At 38.1% G+C, this 21,759-nt stretch overlaps 1 protein-coding gene across 1 annotated transcript in view; it reads left to right on the plus strand.

The window, feature by feature from the left end:
• Positions 1 to 2,031: 2,031 nt before the first annotated feature.
• Positions 2,032 to 21,759, plus strand: part of ptprq (protein tyrosine phosphatase receptor type Q) — a gene marked incomplete at its 5' end in the record, with an annotated part of 29,651 nt that continues 9,923 nt past the window's right edge. The window contains 24 exons of the mRNA XM_025056340.1: positions 2,032 to 2,150; positions 5,017 to 5,137; positions 6,230 to 6,299; positions 6,389 to 6,588; positions 7,537 to 7,765; positions 8,343 to 8,471; positions 9,068 to 9,214; positions 9,344 to 9,504; positions 10,301 to 10,724; positions 10,830 to 10,991; positions 11,911 to 12,090; positions 12,183 to 12,290; positions 12,945 to 13,226; positions 13,333 to 13,611; positions 15,219 to 15,339; positions 15,432 to 15,586; positions 15,687 to 15,832; positions 16,978 to 17,149; positions 18,378 to 18,698; positions 19,053 to 19,331; positions 19,427 to 19,578; positions 19,831 to 19,972; positions 20,435 to 20,710; positions 21,658 to 21,757. Of these exons, the coding sequence (XP_024912108.1) occupies positions 2,032 to 2,150; positions 5,017 to 5,137; positions 6,230 to 6,299; positions 6,389 to 6,588; positions 7,537 to 7,765; positions 8,343 to 8,471; positions 9,068 to 9,214; positions 9,344 to 9,504; positions 10,301 to 10,724; positions 10,830 to 10,991; positions 11,911 to 12,090; positions 12,183 to 12,290; positions 12,945 to 13,226; positions 13,333 to 13,611; positions 15,219 to 15,339; positions 15,432 to 15,586; positions 15,687 to 15,832; positions 16,978 to 17,149; positions 18,378 to 18,698; positions 19,053 to 19,331; positions 19,427 to 19,578; positions 19,831 to 19,972; positions 20,435 to 20,710; positions 21,658 to 21,757 (4,475 nt within the window). The remainder of the gene's footprint in view (positions 2,151 to 5,016; positions 5,138 to 6,229; positions 6,300 to 6,388; positions 6,589 to 7,536; positions 7,766 to 8,342; positions 8,472 to 9,067; positions 9,215 to 9,343; positions 9,505 to 10,300; positions 10,725 to 10,829; positions 10,992 to 11,910; positions 12,091 to 12,182; positions 12,291 to 12,944; positions 13,227 to 13,332; positions 13,612 to 15,218; positions 15,340 to 15,431; positions 15,587 to 15,686; positions 15,833 to 16,977; positions 17,150 to 18,377; positions 18,699 to 19,052; positions 19,332 to 19,426; positions 19,579 to 19,830; positions 19,973 to 20,434; positions 20,711 to 21,657; positions 21,758 to 21,759) is intronic.

Raw genomic sequence — 21,759 nt, forward strand, 5'->3', positions numbered from 1 at the left:
TTTTTTGAGGGGGGACTTTTAATTGAAGTTATAACAGGTTTTCTGCTGCCCTGTGTAGGTGCAATACCAATTTGCCTCACAGAGGGCACCAATTCGGTCTCATTCAAATATTACCATTAATTTCAGTGTTCAAAAATAAATGAATAAACGGTTAAATTGATGGTGTGCGGTATTCCAAATTGTTATGTTTACACTACTGCACTACTACAGTAATGTTCTATTACTTACTGTATCACATATACACCACGGTCAATAGCATTCACATACTGTAGTAGGAGTATACATATACATATACATATATATCTATATATACATATATGTATATATATCTACATATATATACATATATGTATATATATTTATATATATATATATATACATATATATATACATACATATATAAATATATACATATATCTTTTAATTGGGTAGCTGTACTAGCCTAATCCTGTATTAAATGGATAATAATGGTTAAAAACATAAATATATAGTAGCAGCAATAGGCAATCGAGGCACAAATAAGTATTTGTAAATATGCTTGAGTGTGTGTGGCCTCCAGTCACTAGGTGGCAGCAACCTAACTCATAGAGTGGTTTGTAAAGATAAAAAATATACATGTTACCAGGTTCTCAATAGTATGTCATTTCATGGTAGTGTGGATTGGGGGGGGAGAGCGAGCGGAGGGTTTGAAAACATTTCTGTCCTCGGGGGGGGGGGGTGGCATGACAGAAAATAATTGAGAAGCACTGTAATATTATACGTTTTGCTAAAATCCTGAGGATGCGAAAGTGTCTGGGTGGTACAACGTATCTATAAAATCAGCACAAATACTCTTTAATTTCTTTAACATACACTTTAATTACAATGAAACGGTCCCTAATTTTAAATAGTACTCCTACATATACACCCATTTCTAACACTATGGGTGCTCAATTTTCAACCTTGTCCGTCTGCTCGTGTCTAGATGCAGAAAACATTTTTCCCTTAAGGAAAACGTCCGTAATATGGTTCCATTGCGTGTAGAAAATCCTATTGATCCGAAAGGTCTCTGGTTGATGATGCGTCGGTGCAAATTAAGTCCGAAGGAACTTTTAATGAACTGCTTAGGGCTGCAGTTGTAATGTTACTTATTGAAAACAATGAATCAGTTAAAATTAAAATAGAAAGAAGAGCAAGTGTTGTGTTGTTCATTGTGGCCAACAAAAGCTCATTAAGTCTACTTCTTGCAAGAAGAGTAGGTATTTCTTTACAACAGAAAATCTCAATCAGAGAGAAAGATACTGGGGCTGACCCTCCCCCCTAATTTAAAGGGCTCTGGAGTACGTAGGCGGATTTTCCAGAAGCATCAGTTATGGGAATTGCAGTTCCCTATGACATCCATACAGTGCACTGGTATGTGTTTTACCTCTTTTTGGTGTTTAAGTTATATTTCAGGGTATATTAAACCCAAGCTTTCGCACTCGAGTCAGTTGACTCTGCTGTAGGAAGTCTTAATAATCTTAGCACTGCAGAGGGAGGTACTTCGATACTACCTGATGATATTTTATGATATTTTAAGTTGAACAATTTACAAGCTCTAATTGTTTAAGATTTAGTTGTAGGCTAGTGTAGTGTGTCTTTAATACCGAGTAACATCTTCCAAAGCCACAAGGAGCCACAGCAGAGGGATGAAAGTCACATGCGGGTCCAGAGTGACTTGATAGAACGTTATCTACAAGCTCGAGAACAACAGTTCTAGCTGCATCCGAACTCAAAAACTTCATGTAGCCCCTGTACTCCTTTGATTAACCTCCACCTGAAGAGGCAAATAAAAATGCTATAAAATAAAATCCCCAAATTCTACCAGATCACCCACAAAATTCCCTGCGAAAAAATTAGGCCATTATCAACAAAGTGAACAAATTTGGAAAAGGTTTTGTGTGAGTAAAAGATGTTTCTTCAATGTCCACATGTACAGAACTAAGTATTCATCAAACAATTTTAAATATTTTATTTAGTCCCAACAAATCCTAAACATAATAACAACTTTTTTGTCCACCCACAGGTCTGGGCACCCCCTTTGATCTGGAAGGAGACCCAGTGGGCTCTAGCGGCATACTGCTGTCCTGGAAAATGCCTGATACCACCAACGTTGACTATTATGTCATCAGGTAATTTTTGTCTTTAAAAAGTACAAGGCAAGCAAAGGTAATATGTTTATTAACCTCTTCTCATACCTCCGTTCCACTGTGTTCTTTGCGTCGCCTACATTTATGATACGCTAACCATATCCACCTCCCCTTTCATTGTATTCATAAATCTTTTTCTGGGGTCCTTTTTTTTTAGTCCTGTCAGATAGGTCTATTACCCAAATCTTTGTCTGTTACGAGGGTCTTAAACCCCAGATCTGGTGAAACAGTAAAAAAAAAAAGTTTCATTCAAAAGGAATCCAGTCATTTCCTAATATGGCAGTGTTTCAAAACAACAGGTCATTCAGACTCTGATACTAACAGAATATAATTTATTTCGAGAATTTAATGAGGATGACGCAGTATTATCGGTCCTTGGAACAAAAAAGGTTGGGGACCCCTGGTTTATTATTATTATTAATATTTATTATTTATTTTTATTTTTATTTATTTTATTTTTATTTTTATTTTTATTTTTATTTTTATTTTTATTTTTATTTTTATTTTTATTTTTATTTTTATTTTTATTTTTATTTTTATTTTTATTTTTATTTTTATTTTTATTTTTATTTTTATTTTTATTTTTATTTTTATTTTTATTTTTAATAATAATAATAACTTTTTTTTCCTCCTCTGCACATGTTCAAAAAATGTTTAATTTCTTAATTTGGATGTTAACCACCAACCAAATCAAGACATCAGTCTATCGTAAAGAATACAAACGTTATCCAGTTTACTACTCTCTTCCTTATTCTTTCCTGTGGTTATGGTAGTTGTTGGTGAAAGCCAAGTTAAACTAGTCACAAGTCTTGAGTGATCCTTTAATGCAGAGATAAACAAACTTCAGTTCACTAGGTGGCAGCACTGCTCAAAAAAGTTGTCTGTGTCACCCAGTAGAGTGGAGCAATTAAACAGGAGCACCGGAGAAGGAGAGATTAAGAGGTTTTTCACAGGAAAGAAAAGAGAAACAGCTTTAAGTTTTACCACACAGCAATTTTAGCCTTTTTTTTTAGCCCTAGTCACGCAAATTTAACATTTTGTCCCACTTTTTCACTCAACATTACTTAATTGAAAATAAACTAGTTTTCGTGCCTGGCTGTCTATGGGCACGACTATCACCGCAGTCCATAGCAATGATAGGTGACTTCGTTGATAAGGCGGTAGCTGACCAGGTGAGTGCTGTGTCAATCAAACTGCTAACTAGCAACAATAGCACACACATTAGCGTGTGAAATTGTAGCACACGCAGTTTTTTTTAGTACCGTGAAGGCGCCTATGTGTTGATTTCTCTGACTTTTAACACACAAAAGTACACAGAAAAGTCTCATTCAGACATTAACTAGAGGTTTTCACAATTCTGTCAGAAAAGAGTTCTCTTGGATGCGTAGGGAACTATTTGACGATAGTCAATCAGTCTTTCTTCTAGTTGCTGTTGCCTAAAGACTGTCACAGACGTATAATTTCAAACAATTTACATTAACCAGTATTAACTTAGACTAAAACAAGTTTGGGTTTTTCTTTTCCAAAGTTTAGCACACTTTCCAACAATTCTACATTAAGTTTAGGTTTTGGGTGTTTGTTTGCAATATGTTTGAATTTATGGTTTGTTATTTTTATCAAAATAATTAGTTAAAGTTGCCCTTTTTCATCCTTTGGCTGTGTTTAGGACTTATAATCAGGTGCAGCTATATATAAAATAGTATATATAATATATTAATATATAAAATATTGTGACATTTGGGGAATAATTAGTTAGGTGTGTTTTACTGTTTTACTTTGCTACGAGTCGTGAACGAATCTTGAACGAATAATTTCATTCGTTTTACAGCAGGTGGCGCTTTAGCCCTATTGTGGGCGTTGTCAAGAAGCCTGCGGTTCTCCGACACTAAATACTGAAGGCAACATGGTTTGCTTCCGCTGACAAAGTCTACAAAGTACACAAAATGCCATAAGCAATTAAAACCATGTGAAAAGCTAAGAAATAAAAACACAGCACAATGTGAAGATGAATGAGAGCAAAAGAGACCCGAGCTCTCTGTCACGTGACAAATGGAACGAAACTGCGAGAACGAAGCGAAAGCTTAGTTCACAGAGAGTGATTCGTTCATAGTGAAAGATTAGTTCACAGCGAAAGATTAGTTCACAGAGCGCGATTCGTTCATAGCGAAAGATTAGTTCACAGCGAAAGATTAGTTCACAGAGAGTAATTTGTTCATAGTGAAATATTAGTTCACAGTCCAAGATTATTGCTAATTCCAGGTAAGTAATAAACCACTTTTCTAATAAAATCACAAGCCCGCTTCCGGTTCATTTTACCGCTCCGCTAAAATATATAATTTCACGTTTGTTATTTTCACACTGATAGCCGCTAGAGGGCACTATAGGCTTGTGTACCATAATCTGCTACTCCAGTATCACTGAAAATTTACATGATTGTTATTTTCACACTGACACCTGATAATATCGGCCGACCGAAAGGAAAGATTAGTTAAAGAGAGGAGTGATGCAGACTACTAATGGTAAATAGATTTAAAAGAACAAAGAACATATTTCCTGAAGGGAACTCCCGAGTATTTTCCGGACTTTAACTCACTCCAAAATATGCATAATGAAGAAGAATGCCCTCTATCGGCTGTCAGTGTGAAAATAACAAACGTGTAAATTTTCAGTGGTACAGGAGTAGCAATGCTTGTACACAAGCCTAGAGTGCCCTCTAGCGGCACTCTAGGGTTAACAAACATGCCAAATTATATATTTTAATGTATAAGTCACACCTGAGTATAAGTCGCAAACCCAGCCAAAGGGAAATGTTTTTCATTTGTCTTTGTTTGCTTTATTTGTTTTTCAGGTATAAAGAAGTATGTCCCTATATTGATGTCAACTTCATTCAGGTCAACGTTCATGTTGAGATGGAACCTCTTGAGACTCTTATTAATTCCTTTACTTCAGGCTCTACATATCATATTCAGGTAGGATATACTGTAACAGTATGACTTACAGATTCATTTTTTTTGTACCAACGACCGGTCGGCCAGTGCCAGGCGTTACCGCGGGTGGACCGGAGGACCGGAGGTTGGGGACCCGTGGTGTACAGGACAGTCAGATAGTATCTCACTCAATTTATAATCTTACTAATTAATGAAAAGCAACAGTAAAAGCACAAAAAAAAACTTTCTTTGACCTTCAATCACCTTTGTCGGTTGTAAATCGTGATTCAGCACAGTAAAGGCAACAGTATGTTATGCAAATCCTTGTTAGCTAACCTGTTTAACTAATTGATAATCTTTCCGAACTGTGACATTCATTCATTATCATTCTAGAGCAGGTCAGTTATTGTCTCTGGTTGTGTCATTCAGGTTTGATAGTTTAGTTCTTTAGGGATGGTTTGCTGCTTTTCTGCTAGCCCAGCCGGTCCTACCATTTAGGATCAAAATTATTGATTGATTGATTCATTCATTCACTTATCGAATAACTAATTGTTTAACTATAATTTTAATTTAGATATATGTTTATTTTAGTTTAAAAATGTCCCCTTTGAGAGGGATATCTAACCCCAATCCTACAGAATCCTTCTATTGTCTTAATCTGGATGAAGAGCAGTAATTGATCCCGATTGCATTATTTATCAGGTAAACAGATCTTTCGGATCAACCACAGCTCTTTCCACTGCAACTTGTCCCTGAGCTTGCACAAAATTGTGTTTCTGATTATCAGGTAGTCTCTGGAGATAAGATTTAATGTAAGGACAGAGTCATATTTGCTTCATATTTTGTAAGTCAAGACTACACTTGATGAAAGAGACAAGTAGAAGTTTTTTCCCCATCTCAAACATTTAACTGAAACCAACAGTTTTTAGCAGTGCTTTTAAAAAAATAAGTAACTCAAAACTAAAAAAAAAAAAAAATGGAATTCCAACAATGTGTCATTACTGTAAACTAAAACATTTTTTAGACATTTAAGAAAATACACGGTGTTCATGGTGTTAAAAATACACCATGAACACAGTCTTTTGAAATCAATCAACCAATAACAAAACTATAATATTTTCCGGTTTTGTATAGGTGGCAGCTGCATACCCATCTGGAATTGGACCATACAGTAAAGCTTTATATATACAGACAAATGAATCTCGTAAGTAACCATGCAGCAATTTCTTCCCAATCTAAAATAACCTATTGAAAATGAAATGAAACGTGTTTGTATCCTCTCATCTTCTGCAGCTCCGGGCCAAGTCACAAACTTAACGGCGTATGTTCAAAACCACACGTATGCCATTGTTACATGGTTCCTGCCGCATCGCATCAACGGCCTCATCACGAAGTTCGCTATCAAGGTTAAACATACCCGTACGGCTGAGACGGTCCACGAGCAGGAGGTCAACGCAGGGGACATCATGTCCATTGCACTACCTCATTGCAATGTAAAGTAACCAGATCTTATTGTTAAAAAATTGCAATATCCATGGACAATGTTAGGGGCTAGAGTGGCACAGCGGTAACATTCATGGCGGTGTTCTGTCGAATTTGTGCGCCCGGTCGGATTTGTACACCCGCATTCAAATCCGAAAGCTAAGCTATCGGATTTGTATGCCCCGTCAGATTTGTTTGCCTATATACAATTCTGATAACTACAGCAATCGGTTTCTAGTTTTTTAGTTTTAAACAGTTAGTTTGTTTCTGATACGTGAATTCTACCTATCGGATTTGTACACCTCATATGACGGTTAAGGGCATACAAATTCGAAAGGACATTCTATCTTTCTAATTTGTATGCCCGTTAGTTTAATACACATTATACAAATCTGATAGGTAAATTCTACCTATTGAATTAATATATCTATAGTTTAAGATTTTATGGGCGGGGATAAGCGATGACAAAACTTTTCAAAAAATTCAACAGGGAATGCAAATCCAACAGGACACTGGTTCATTACGCTTAATTTCCACTATTACGTTGAGTTGTGTCAGGAAGGAAAAACGCTGCCAAAATACTGTTTTACCAAAGTGGTGATCCCTGACGAAGGGTCAAGCCAAATAAAATGGAGAGTCTAGAAGACCCCTTGACACTGAACTGTAGTTCAGTATGCTGTGAAGTAGGCGGAAACAAGACTAGAATGTATCATCAACGTTATTGATAGGCAGCTGTGTTGTGGGGTGAAGGATTACTTGTAGAGGTGAGGCAAGAGGGGATAACGTGATTAGAGGAACCAGTGCAGAAATAGACAAGTTAGTTGAAAGAGGGTCCAATGACGGGGACTGAGGATTTGTATTTTCTCAATTAGCTCAGAAATGTCAAGCAAAGCAAGCTTTGAAAACCTTGAAGACTAACACGACGGGGTGAAAAGATATTTCTCATATTCCGTGATTAGGATGCAGCTGACATCCTATCTCGCGCAACTCTGAGTCCGTTGGAGATGACGGCATCGGCTCCACCCATCACCCTTTCCGCTGTGCCGCCGGCTGCCTCCTGGAGTGTGCCCATATCAGTAGGGGTTGATGGGCTTCGACCTTACACTGCATATCTATTTGAAGTGTCCGCATTCACTTCTGACGGAGAAGGACAGATAGCCTCTCAAATGACCCGCACACCAGAGTCAGGTACGGACGTTAGATTTGAATGACTTACATGAATTGCATTCTTCACAACCTTTTCCCCTTCTTCCCTCTTTCTAAAATAAGAATCGACGACAGCCATTTCTTTTCTCTGTCTAGAGTTATCTGTCCTGCCTTCATACTCGTACCATATCTACTAAGAGTTCTCTGCCACTGCCCCACCCCATCGGATCTGATTTTCTGTCCTGCAAATTTATACACGCTTATAGCAATATAATAAATAGTAATAATAAATAGAAACATTAAATAAAAACAGATGTTTATTTCATAGAGCTCTCTTTACATACAGTGGGGCTTCGCGATACGATGCATTTTCTCCATTAAAAAAAACTAAAAACCAATTAATTTGTTCCAGCCCCCAAGAAATATACTTATATATAAAGAATATCTTGCAAAAGTTGCTTACTCGTAACTTGGGAAACTTGTATTTTGGGTAGCTCGCGTCTTGAAGCCCCACTGTAATTGGTTCTTATCTCTGCATAAACAGTGTATCTCTATGTATCTCTATGTGCCAAACTACTGTTCATCAAATATAAAACCTTTATGTGTTACTTAATGGCAGCCCCAGAAGACTCACCCCAAAACTTCAAAGTACGAAATGTGACTTCAAGGTCTATCTCTGTGTCGTGGAATTCTCCCAACATTATCACAGGAAAATTTACCTACGTGCTCTATATTTATGGATCAACAGGTAATTTATCATACTTTTTTTTTTTTTTTCATGTGTGCACACAATCCATGTTTCTAATTTTAGAGTTCCGTCCGTATTTTACGGACTACAAGTCGCCCTTTTTTTAATCCTCTGGCCGGGGGAGCAAACTGTATATTTAAATGTATATTTTCACATGTTTGTTATTTTCACACGGACAGCCACCAGAGGGCGCTCTAGGCTTATGTACCAGTATCTGCTACTCCCGTACCTATGAAGTTACATGTTCATTATTTTCCCACTGACAGCCACTAGATGGCACTCTAGGCTTATGTACCAGTATCTGCTACATACCTTACCTATGAAAGATTACATGTTCGTTATTTTCCCACTGAAAGCCACTAGAGGGCACTCTAGGCTTATGTACCAGTATCTGCTACTCCCGTACCTATGAAGTTACATGTTCATTATTTTCCCACTGACAGCCACTAGATGGCACTCTAGGCTTATGTACCAGTATCTGCTACATACCTTACCTATGAAAGATTACATGTTCGTTATTTTCACACTGACAGCCACTAGAGGGCAATGTTTTTTTTTTAATGGTAAAAGCTTTTTTTTTTTTGCTCTCATTCCAGGCTCCAGTTATGAAAATAGCACAGCGGATATGCAATTTACCTTTACCGGTTTGACTCCTTACATGAGGTACACAGTGGCTGTACGTGCAAAATCAGCTGGGGAGGTTGGTCCAGCTGCACAGGATAACACAACTACCCTTGCTGAAGGTCAAAAGAATCCCAAATCTATGCATTTGCCAAAAACATTTGTAAAAGCTTTGCTTCTTGTTTTTTTTTTTGTTGTTGTTGTTTATGATTAAGATAAAATGTTGTTGTTTTTTTCTTTTACATGAGTAGCACCCAGTGCTGTGCAAGAACTCAGTGCAATGGCAGAGGATTCCGTTTCTATACTTGTGAGTTGGAAAAGCCCTGCTCAGCCAAATGGTCCAATCACCCAGTACAGACTACAGGTGTTTGCAGATGACACTCTGGTGCAGGACATCACCCTCACCACAGGAGTACGTATTATACACAGATCCAGAAAAAATATATTTTATTATATATTTTATATTTTTTTCAAATATATTTTTCTAGGATATGTTTTTCATTAATTGTTTAACTAAGTATTTAATAAATTGCTTCAGTCAACGGTTCATTTTCTGACATAAATAGTGTAAGCAAAGTCAGTCCATTTTTTGTAGCGACGCACGTCTCATGCTGAGAATATAAAATAAATAAATGTAGGAGTTAACGATAACATTTAAATAATAAAATTAATTCACGATGGACATGAAGTATTTTATGCATTTGATAGTATAACAATGTTATTTATTTTTTTTAAATAACATTAATAATTTTTTTTATATACTTCAGAGACTCATTATACTCTAAAGTTATTGGACTTTCAAATAAATAAATTCATACATTTAATTAATTATTTTCTAACACCAGAATGTATTTGACATTGTTTTTCATGGTTGTGTATTTAATTTATTTACCTAATACGTATGTCTTATATTTCCATTATACAATGGGGGAGTGGGGGAGGTTCGTAAAGGGTTAATATATTTACGTAAATAATATAATAACTATCTCGCCTCTACTTCGTGGATTTTTCGTTTTCGTGGTGGGTCTCCTATCGCAACTACCGCGATAGGAGAGGGCTCACTGTATACAAAAAGTGATTGAACTAAATCATACAAACGATAGTAACATGTTTTATTTGTTCAATTATACCGCTGTAATTGCAGAAATTTGAACTCGATACAATTTTATACAAAGCCCTCCCATTTAAACTGTATTATCTTTCTACAGAATATAACTGATTCTTACCAAGAATGGACTGCTGCTCCAGATGTTTCCAACGGTCCAGCAGGTGGACGACGGAAAAGATCAGCTGACCTTAGTGCGTTCACATCGCCCACCGCTTTTATAGGCACCCTCTCTGACCGCAGTCTGCCGACGGACTCGACTATGTTGAGCTTTAAGTACACAGATGACGTCACGGGAACCGACCGAGAACCTACGGTTGATTACGTGGGCAGTGAGATGCCGGTGACACGCGCCTTTTCCGTTACATGGGTGCCACCTGCTACATCTTTACATTTGACAAGTCAAACACCACCAGGGGACATGACTTCAGACTCTTCATCCTTGACCCAGACCGCAAGCCAGGTTCACATTTCTACACAAGATGCGCGCCGTTCAACGCGCAGTGCTACTGCTTATGGTGTAACAGGTGGGGGAGAACTAATGTGAAAATATATATAGAAATATATATGTGAAATATTTGTTAAGCCCGTGTGCACATTGTGTTTTTCCCATATCCTCGTTTATGCTACAGGTGTGACAGTAAGAGAGGAGGTGATGAATGTTTTTACGGAGGATTTGTCCTACTTGGTTTCTGAGCTTAATCCTTTCACTGAATACACGTTCAGAGTCACTGCTTCTACCACTGTGGGAGAAGGCCCTGTCGCAAATGTCACAGAGAAAACCAGGGAGCAGGGTGAGTAGTCAATTTAAAAAACAAATTCTAATTCTAATTACAAATCATGTATAAGGCCATGGAGTGTCTAAGCTCTGTTTGTTTTTGTTTTTTTTCTAAAAAGATGCACTTTGTATGTAACCCTTTCATGCATGACGGTCACTACAGTGGACAGCTATGAAAATGTCATTTTCTATGATAAGAATAGCTTTTGATGGCAGTGTTACATGCAGTGTAAGCCTCTACAGTGGACGCCTGAGAATCACCCAACACTGCCATACAGTGGTCAGCCTTTGCAACTGCAGAATAATTGTGTCAACATTCAAAAAGAAAATTTGGTGTATAAAAACAGAACCAAATCAGTTCTTATTTTTATGTCTAAAAACACATAAAAACACTTTTTTAACTCAGTATATCATGGGTCATGCATCAAAGGGTTAATTTAACAGAAAAAAAAAGGGTTATTCAGCTCTGTTTGCTCGTTTGAAATTTTAATTACTGGACCTCAGTGACTTTTAATCCAATGCTATGTCATGGTCTGGTTTCCTTCTGGATAATCTGTTTGTGATTAAATACATGGCTTAACAAATATCAGTTGAAAATGTTAAAAAAAATATATAGGGCTCTCGCACAATTAAAACGAAAGGACGGATTCTGCTCCTCTCTCCGCAATGTCTCACGACTGCAATGAATGATGGGATATATGGGATATGTTACCTGGCTAGTGTACATTGTTGCAATAACCACTCTATCTTTCTGTATAGAGTTTGTATTAAGAGGATTAAGTGACGCGGCAAAGAAATAACCAGTAGATAAGGGATGGATTGAGACATAACACCACATTACTAACTTTTTGTCTTGACCATAAACAGTATCTTTAAACAGGTTCATTCACTTTGGTTGAGAATTTCTTCATGACTTTTTGTTCAATGTCTCCCAGTGCCCAGTTCGGTGCTACAAGTGACATATCAGAACATAAGCTCCACCTCTATACAAGTGAACTGGGTTCCGCCCCTAAACCCAAATGGCCAGATCACACACTACACTGTCTATGGACTCAAACTGCATAATAAACAGCCACTCCAATGGATGTCTAACACCACCAACATATTGATAACAGGTAATTGTAGTTATGCCATAACAGTACAGTACCTTGTTTATTGTTTATTGACAGTCATTCACTTTTTTTTTTCTCTGTTTACCACCTGCAAGATTTGGAGAAGTACACTGGTTATAAGCTCCGTGTTGCTGCATCTACAGCTGCTGGAGAGAGTTCTCTCTCCGAGGAAGATGACATTTTTGTCTTCACCTTAGAAGACGGTGAGTAAAATAAAATAAATGAAGTTTATTCTGCTGTAATTACATTACTTTTGCATGTCTTCACCTTAGAAGACGGTGAGTAAGATAAAATAAATGAAGTTTATCCTGTTGTAATTACATTACTTTTGCACGCTTAGACACAGGAAAAAAAAAATTAAAAATTAAAGAGGTAAAATAAGCCAATGTGTAAGAATAAAGTAAATACATTTTTTTCTTTTTTGCATGCGCCATTCATCTGAAAGTTGTATGTGCATGTGCTTGAAGTAGATAGTGATTTAAAGCAGTTTGGATGGATGGATGGATGGATGGATAGTACGTTGGATGAGGACAAAGTCAACATGGCCCCCGTTTTACCTCAAAGGAATTGTAGTTGTGTTCGGGTTTTGTTTTGTTCATCTATGCTCATCAGAGTTTTTCCGACAACTTGTTTCACCATGTATTAACCTAAAGATGTGCAACAAATAAACCCTGGTCAGGTAAAGGTCAACAATCAACTTCACTGTCTTATCAGCGAGTTTATTTTTGAAGACCTGCACAGAGATGCACAGCACAATTCATTTTGTTTGTCACCTTTCTGCCTTTAAATATATGGTTCTCGTGCCCTTTTCTTCCAAGGGTAACACAGCGACTTTCTTTCTCTTTCTTCTGCCTCAGAGCCTGACTCTCCCCCTTATAACCTTACCGTGTTGGAGACCAGCCCCTCCACCGTTACACTCACCTGGTCTGCACCAGAACGTGCCAACGGTGACATAAAGCAGTACGAGGTTCTGTATGGGAACGAATCCTACTCTGCCGTCTTGAACTCATCCGCAAACGCTGCCACGTTGACCGGTTTGAGGCCGTTTTCTTACTATAACGTTTCCGTGAGGGCGTACACGCGGTACGGACATGGCAACCAAACCTCAGACATTTTGTACTTGCTATCAGGAGAGGATGGTAAGTTTATGGATGTGTATGTCTGCAGGAGTCCACATATAAAATATGTAGTGTATATTTCTTTTAAGATTTCAGTAAGGGTACATCACCATGTTTTCCTCACCAGTTCCAGGAAGCCCTCCCTACGGACTCTCGTACAACCCAGTTAGTCCCAGCGAGGTGAACGTGACCTGGGAGCCTCCTCTACTTCCTAACGGCGTCATCGTCCATTACAGCCTGGAGCTTTGGAATTCCAGCCACCTTATTAACCTCACCTCACCCGCCAACTACATCCACATCACCCACCTACGGAAGTTTGCGCAGTATTGGGCCACAGTGCAGGCGCACACACGTGCCGGGCCAGGAAACAGCAGCGATCTATTAAACATCACCACGTTGGAAGACGGTGAGAGGACTGGGGTGTGGGGAGGGGACGGAGGGACGTAGGGGGTTGACGGGCAAATGGGTTATTTGTCTTTTGTCTCTTTGAAATTCTCCTCGTGTCAACACTAGTGGGAGGATAAATTCAATCAAATCCTAAGAAAAGACAGATGGTGGTATAGAATTGTAATTTAATTGAATACTACTACTACTGATACTAATCCTCTACTACTGACTAATGACCTAATAATCTACTAACATCCACTGTTCAGGTCTTTCTTATTCATTGATGGTGTGCTGCTTCCTGCTTGTACTTATTATCTATCTATCTGTCTATCCGTCTATCTCCCTCTCTATCTATCTATCTATCTATCTCTCTATCTATCTATCTATCTATCTCTCTATCTATCTATCTATCTATCTCTCTATCTATCTATCTATCTATCTCTCTATCTATCTATCTATCTATCTCCCTCTCTATCTATCTATCTCCCTCTCTATCTATCTATCTATCTATCTCCCTCTCTATCTATCTATCTATCTATCTCTCTATCTATCTATCTATCTATCTCCCTCTCTATCTATCTATCTACCTAACTATCTATTTATCCATCCATCCATCCATCCATCTATCTATCTATCTATCTATCGATCTATCTATCTATCTATCTATCGATCTATCTATCTATCTATCTATCTCCCTCTCTATCTATCTATCTCCCTCTCTATCTATCTATCTCCCTCTCTATCTATCTATCTATCTATCTACCTATCTATCTATCTATCTATCTATCTACCTATCTATCTATCTATCTATCTACCTATCTATCTATGTATCTACCTATCTATCTATCTATCCATCCATCTATCCATCTATCCATATATCTATCTATCTATCTAACTGACCGTTTTCATTTCATGACAAGAGTGCATATATTGATATAAAGTATAATGTCACATTCATTATAGCCCAGCCCTTGCATAATGCATCAATGACAAAAAAAAGTACATTAGAAATTAGATAATCAATAAGACCAGTGATTTATTTACTGACCGGAGTTTACACTCAATCACACCAGCTACAGGTCCTGTGTATGGTCAATTAGCAACTCCTTCCCGAACCTTTGTCTAAGCTTGATCCCTTTTTTTTTTTTAAATCGTAAACCTGTTTTTGAGACTAACAAACAATTTGTAAAATAATTTGCATTTGTGTTTCTGTCAAGAAAGAGTATTTGATTGCTGTTTTAATGAACTTGTTTATCCTTTACATTTTTCTTCTGCATGGGGTGAAGACCAGGACATCCAGTTAAATCTGACTTCCTACTTTTTCTATGCTGCGTCTTCTGCTTCCGCCGCTGCTAATGATGCTGTTTTAACACAGGTTCCTGGTTCTACTGCAACACTTTCCTCCAGCAGGGTGGAAAATCACAAAAGAAGAACGATAACCATTTTTACGTTGTATTTCAGGGTTTGGTTTTTCTTCTTGAAATATTCATGACAATTTGAAAATGCAGATTTTCTCATTTGCCAAGTGTGAATATATTCTTTGAATTGCTGACCGGCTTAGAGTCAGATTGACTTCTACATGATCCTGTTTTCATCTCACTCGAAAGTCATTTTCCTGGATCTTAGCTCCAGACTCACCTCCACAGTTGCTGCAGGCCAGAAAACTCTCAGAGTTTGAGATCAATTTGTCCTGGAAACCACCGCTTGAGGCCAATTCAGACATACTACACTATAATGTCAGAGTTTGGTGAGTTCATAAATCTGCATTGGCCACAGGCCACTCGATCATGGTTCTTGAAAAAGGCTGTTTTTTTTTTGTTTTTTGTTTTCCCGCGTCAGGAATGAAACAATGGAACTGGAAGAGAACGTGACAAAGACGTCACTAATTGTAACTCTGGATGCAGAAAGTTACTACAATGCATCTGTGTCCACATGGACTAACCTGGGAGACGGAGGTCTGAGGAGCTACATCAGCTTTACCACTGCAGACACAGGTGCTGGAGGGAAGACCTTTTGATGCTTGTAAAATGATAACTTAAAGATCACTGGATCAATACAATTCATATGTGGTTTTTTTTCTTCTCACACTTTTAGTGCCTTTGGATCCTCCTCAAAATGTGTCTGTTATTAACATGACCATCTCCTCCATTACTCTGCGGTGGAAGTCACCCACAGAACCCCGTGGCATTGTTACACATTACACTATTTACTACATGACCGACACCACTGTGACTGAACAGGTGAGACAAACATCTTGGCAGCGGTGGCTGGGCAGTGGTGACGGAAGCGGACCTGGGTCCGGAAGGCTTCAGTTTCGAGTCCACCAGCTGCCAAGTTATCACTGAGGTGCTCTGAGCACTGCAGTGTTCCCCGGGTACTTAAAGACGCCCACTGTTCACTTTCCTTCCTCCATTTTTTTAATGGCAAAAAAAAGGGTTAGCTATTATTTTAGGTTGCCTAAGGATGGTCACAATCTTTGACATACTTTTTTATGTTTTAAAGCAGTAGCACCTTTTTAAAAAGAAATCCTTTACTTTTCAATACAATAACCCAGTGCCCCCCCCCCCCACAAAAATCAGGACACAGGACACACATATATTTTATTTTCGGACTTGTTTATTTCACGCATTTTAAATGATACTGTTTTTTTACGAACCTTAAACTTGTCTATTTTATCTATTTTATCTTCCCCCACTTTGGGAACCTCTGCAATAACCCGTGAAGATACAGAATGAAAGAATATACATGGGAGAGAAAATTATAATTAATATTATATAATTATATAATTTTGCGTAAATCAAGCAAATAGCTAGATTTGTTGTCCTTTTAAACAAGTCGATACCTGTTGCTTGTGTTCTATTTTTTTTTTTTTTTTTTTTGCGTAAATCAAAGCGCAAATAGCTTTGATACAGACATTAGACTATTTGTTGTCCTTTCAAACAAGTCGATACCTGTTGCTTGTGTTCTATTTTTTTTTTGTTTTTTTTTTTTTGTTTATTTATTTCCTATTGTGTCCACAGTCTATAATTCACTAATTACCGTATTTTCCAGACTATAAGTCGCGCCAGTGCTCTCTAGCGGCCGTCAGTGTGAAAATAAAGAACATGTAAATTTCCAGTGCTACAGGAGTAGCAGATACTGGTAGACAAGCCTGGAGTGCCCTCTAGTGGCTGTCAGTCTTAAAATAACAAACGTGAAATTATATATTTTAATGTATGTAATATGCACCTGACTTTAAGTAGCAAACCCAGCCAAAGGATGACAAAAAAAAAAGTGGGACTTATAGTCCGAAAAATACGGATATTCACAACAGTGAATTATTAGTAAGACAGATGGAAAATGACTGGAAATCGACGTAATTCTTGCTTCTCCCTGTTCTCCGTAGAGAGTTCCTGTTTCAGACTTGCCCGTGCCTGCCTCCCCTGATTCTTTCTTCTACTACACTCTAAACGGACTGGTTGGTGGAACTCAGTACACACTTTGGATGACATCGAGCACAATTGATGGGGATGGAGGAGTCCAGAGTGAACCTATTAGCCTAAGCTTACCTGAGGATGGTTAGTCTCCTCCCCCCCCCCCTTACACACACACACATATATTTAAACATACATCCAACAAAATATATATTTTTTTGCAAAATACTTAAACAATATTATAACCTTAAAAAAAAGTTAATCAAATGAGTAAGCAACACATACTAGAGGGTGACTCTGCAGACATTTCTCTCATCAACCTTTCAACCAAACAAAACAAATCACATAAAAAAAAAATAAAAAAAAATCACTTTGAAGAAGTAACTTTCAGCCTGCTTGGGAAAGGAGACTGTAATTACCAAGGCAAACTGGCCTATTTCGTATCCCTCTGGGATATTGCTCTTTAAAGACAGCCAGTTTGTATTTCCTTTTACCGAGCATGACGAAAGCTGCGAGAGGCCTAGCTGCAACTAAATAAAAAACAAAATTCCCCGGAATCTGGACAAACCTGATGGGTGTATAAAACTTCCAACTTCCAACACCCTTAATGATTGTCTTTATGTGATTTTGAGAAAAATGACGCAGACATTAGCTCCCAACATTTTGATACATACAGAAACATGTTTCTGTGTTTTGTTGATTTTTGTGTTTAATCTGGACTTGTGAAGTATTTCCAGTCTGCTGCTTATACTGACTCTTTATCTCTGCCTGCACTCTAGCTGCTTCGATCACAGCAAAGCGCCGGACCTTCACAGAAAAGCATCGTTCAACTCTAACCCTCAAACATACCTGGGCCATTACTCCGACACATGAATCTTGTGGATCTTAACACTTTTTTTTTTCTTGCCTTTTCCTCTTTATCTGTTTGTTTCTACTTTGTGCCCAGCGCATTCCTTTCAGGGAGACTACGTTGCAGAACGGAATGAGTATTTTATGCCCAATTCTTAAGCTCCAGATATTTTTTTTTTTTTTTTTACCTTGTGAGTTTTTCCTTTGCCCACCTTTGCCACTTTTCTATTGATCAGTGTTGTTTTTGTTTCCGGTGTTGTTTTATTGCTTTGCTAAGTTGCTCTTGCACTTGCTAGGTATTTAAGTTTTATTTTTTTGTGTTAGTGTGGTTATGGTGATGCAAACTTTCCTAAAGGTCTCTGTAACAAACATGAATGATGATGATGATGATGATGTTTTTAAGCTTGTAAGTGGTGCATTGCTACAATAGCTGGGTTGATTTTTCCCTGTATAATGAAAAGCTGAAAACCAGAACCATCACTGTGATTTACTAATACCGCTCCTTATTTGTCTCCTTTTCAAGTACCCAGCGGTTCGGTTCAAAACCTGACAGCCGCAATTTACAGCTCTACGACTGTTGTCGTTAGCTGGGACCCTCCCCTGGAACCAAACGGTCAGCCGTACTACCTGATCACCTTACAGGAGGCCGGCGTTCCGCCAGACATATCAGGCCAAGGGACTCCTGCTGCTAACAAGACCATCAAACAGACAACTACAGACAACGTTGTCCTGTTCACCAAATTAAGGAAGTACTTTCCTTACGTGGTCACTGTTATCCCCGCCACTAGTGCTGGTGCGGCCTACAACCACACCAGTACTTTGAACCTAAGGACTGATGAAGACAGTAAGTTGATGGACAATGACAGAGAAATTCATGTATGTTTGACTGGGTAGACTGACCTTTTTATGTAGGTTTTAGGTTGCAGTTTTCCAGCAAAGACAGATGTCACAATATTTTTTGTAATCTATATTTGAAGCACAGCCAAATGTTTTAAACACATTCTTTTTTTAATCAAGGTATTATAGGCCCTTTGTTCAACATAAAATACCCCCCAAAAATGAACTAGATAGAAACTATTAAAAAGAAGTTATTTTCTAATATTTTAAAATATTAGAAAAATTAGAAAAAAAAAAAAAAATTTATTGTGTAACGGTATACTAGTGTATATATATGGTGCATTTTTCTGTTTGTTTTCAGTTCCCAGTTCTGCACCAGTGCTTGTATCGACAACGAACCTGTCATCGTCCTCTATCGCCGTGGTGTGGCAGCGACCTCTGGAGGCCAACGGGGAAATCACAGAGTATACCGTTAATCTGTCCGGTCCGGGTGGCTCGAACTCATCACAAACTTCAAGCAACTCGGTCATATTTACCAACCTTTTACCATACACACCCTACAACCTGACCATTACGGCAGCAACGCGTAAAGGCTCTGGGCACCAGGGCCTGTTGCTGCAGCTGCACACCGACGAAGACGGTGATTTTATTTATTTATTATTATTTTTTATTTTTTTTTATTTATGTCTGCGAGTTGCATATGTGTTTGTAAAGAATCTCACTTCTGTCCACTAGAACCCATGTCTCCGCCGCGTAACCTCATGATATACAACTACACGGCTGTGTCTGTATGGCTCCGGTGGGAGCCCCCCCTGCAGCCCAGTGGTGTAATACTGCAGTACAGCTTCCGGGTTAGAGACCTCATCACACACAGTGTCACATATCAGGTACTACAATTCATTGTTCCATCTTTGAACCACTGACTATCACTCCATTCTGGTTATTGTTTTCCGACACACTGAAATGTTGCTTTGATTTTAAAAGTAAGATATCATCAACGTAATCAGTGTAAAGCTACTTGAGGCTGAGACTCGCTGTTATTTCACAGTCCAGATGACCGGAAGAAGAACCTTATGTAATGCCCCTATGTTACTGCCTCTTCTTTAACACTCGTGTGTATTTTGTTTGTACCAATGTAGAACTCCTCTGATCCATCCACCACAGCCTATCTGTCTGGTTTCAGGCCTCATAGCTCCTATGAGATAAGTGTTTACAGTTACACCAGTGTAGGCCATGGAAATCAGTTCAGCAGACCCGTGACCTTCACTACCAACGAGTCAGGTAAAGTACAATAATAATGAGTTCATACTGCTGACACTATTCAGTAAAAGCTAACATTGTTTGGTTGTTTGGCGTCTCATAGTGCTTTACGGTATTTGTTCCTACAAACTTTTGTCAAACTTTGTCCAAAACATTTCACACAAACACAACATTTTTTTTTTCTAATATAGAAAAGAAATGAAACTTCTATCCACAAAGCCAATGTTGTAAACATGTAAATACAGGTTTGTAAAAAAAATAAATAATCAGAAGCTAAGTTCTGGTTTGGTTGTGACATCATAGAGATTTGTAAAAGTGGAGAAATGTTTCAAAAATAATTCAAAGCACTTCTAGGACAATGTGAATACCGTACAATTGACTAACGGGTCTAACTATTACGTCACCTTTCTATTTGTTTTTTCGATGCTAATGCTAATGCTAAAGGCAATAATCACGAAACCGTCTTACTTTGTCTGTCTACAGTGTCGGATCCAATTGGAAACCTCTCTTGCTCCGGGTTGAGCTGGGATTCAATTTTTTTGTCCTGGGAAGTTCCAGCCAACCCTAACGGGCAAATCGTTTATTATGAGATTACAGTAGGCATAGGACTGGAGTTCTTCGAATATCAGTCTCCCTCAACGGAGCACGTGGTGACAGGCTTGTTACCAGACAATTGGTACACACTCACTGTTTCTGCAGTCAACTCTGCAGGACCTGGTGACAAAGTGAACTGCTCGGCTTCTACTCTTTCTGAATCAGGTATGTAGAGAAAATTTTTCTTTTGCACTGTGCCTTTATGGGCGATGAGGCATTTAATGTATATATATATATATATATTTATATATATATATATATGAAATATAGTATTTCCTGTAGTATGAGTCGCATTTTTTTTTCATCCTTTGGCTGGGTTTTCAACTTATACTCAGGTATTAAAAATATATCATTTCACGTCACCACTGAAAATGTGTTATTTTTACATTGACAGCCGCTAGAGGGCCCTCTGTGCTTGTGTTCCAGTATATGGTACTCCTGTACCACTGAAAATTGACATGTTCGTTAGTTTTACACTGACAGCCGCTAGAGGGCACTGTTGCGACTAATACTCCTGAGCGGAGTATAACCAACAAACACCTTATTATTTTCCAATATTAACCGATACCAACATGTGTGGTCTTTTGTGCAGCGATGTGCTCTGTCACAATGACAATAATTCGCTTTCACTTTGACTAATTTAAGGTCACATGACCAGGGCGAAACCCAGAAATTGCATTCTCTGATTTTCATTATTGGAAAAAAAAAAAGAGATAACGTTTCTTACAGATCACGCTAATATCAGTAATACTGTATATTAATAATATCGCTTTATTGATATGATCTAATATATAGTTATATATTATCATTACAAGGCGGACATGAAGTTGGGCAAGCCTTAAATTCTATTATAGAGTATATATTTATGATTTTTTGGTACATTTTTTTTTGTGCATCCACATTCCTTTTTGCACCGAAAATGTACTGAACTGTGATGTCACTACCGAGGTACATACTAAACCGTGGCTTTCCGGTGTCGTTGCACCCCTAATGTACATGGTTCCTGCTATCTTTATTGATTTTAGATAATGTATATCTCCAACTTTCAATGTCATACACATTCAACTACATGAAAATACCTTCATGTTCTTTCTCTTTCTCTCTTCTGGTAGCTCCGGCTGCACCTCAGTTCCTCACCATCACCAAGGTGACATCCAGTAATGTGACAATTCTCTGGGCTCCGCCACTCTCCATACCAGGCCTGCTGACAGAGT

This window comes from Cynoglossus semilaevis, chromosome 6 (genome assembly GCF_000523025.1).
Source record: "Cynoglossus semilaevis isolate Cse_v1.0 chromosome 6, Cse_v1.0, whole genome shotgun sequence".
NCBI lineage: Eukaryota > Metazoa > Chordata > Actinopteri > Pleuronectiformes > Cynoglossidae > Cynoglossus > Cynoglossus semilaevis.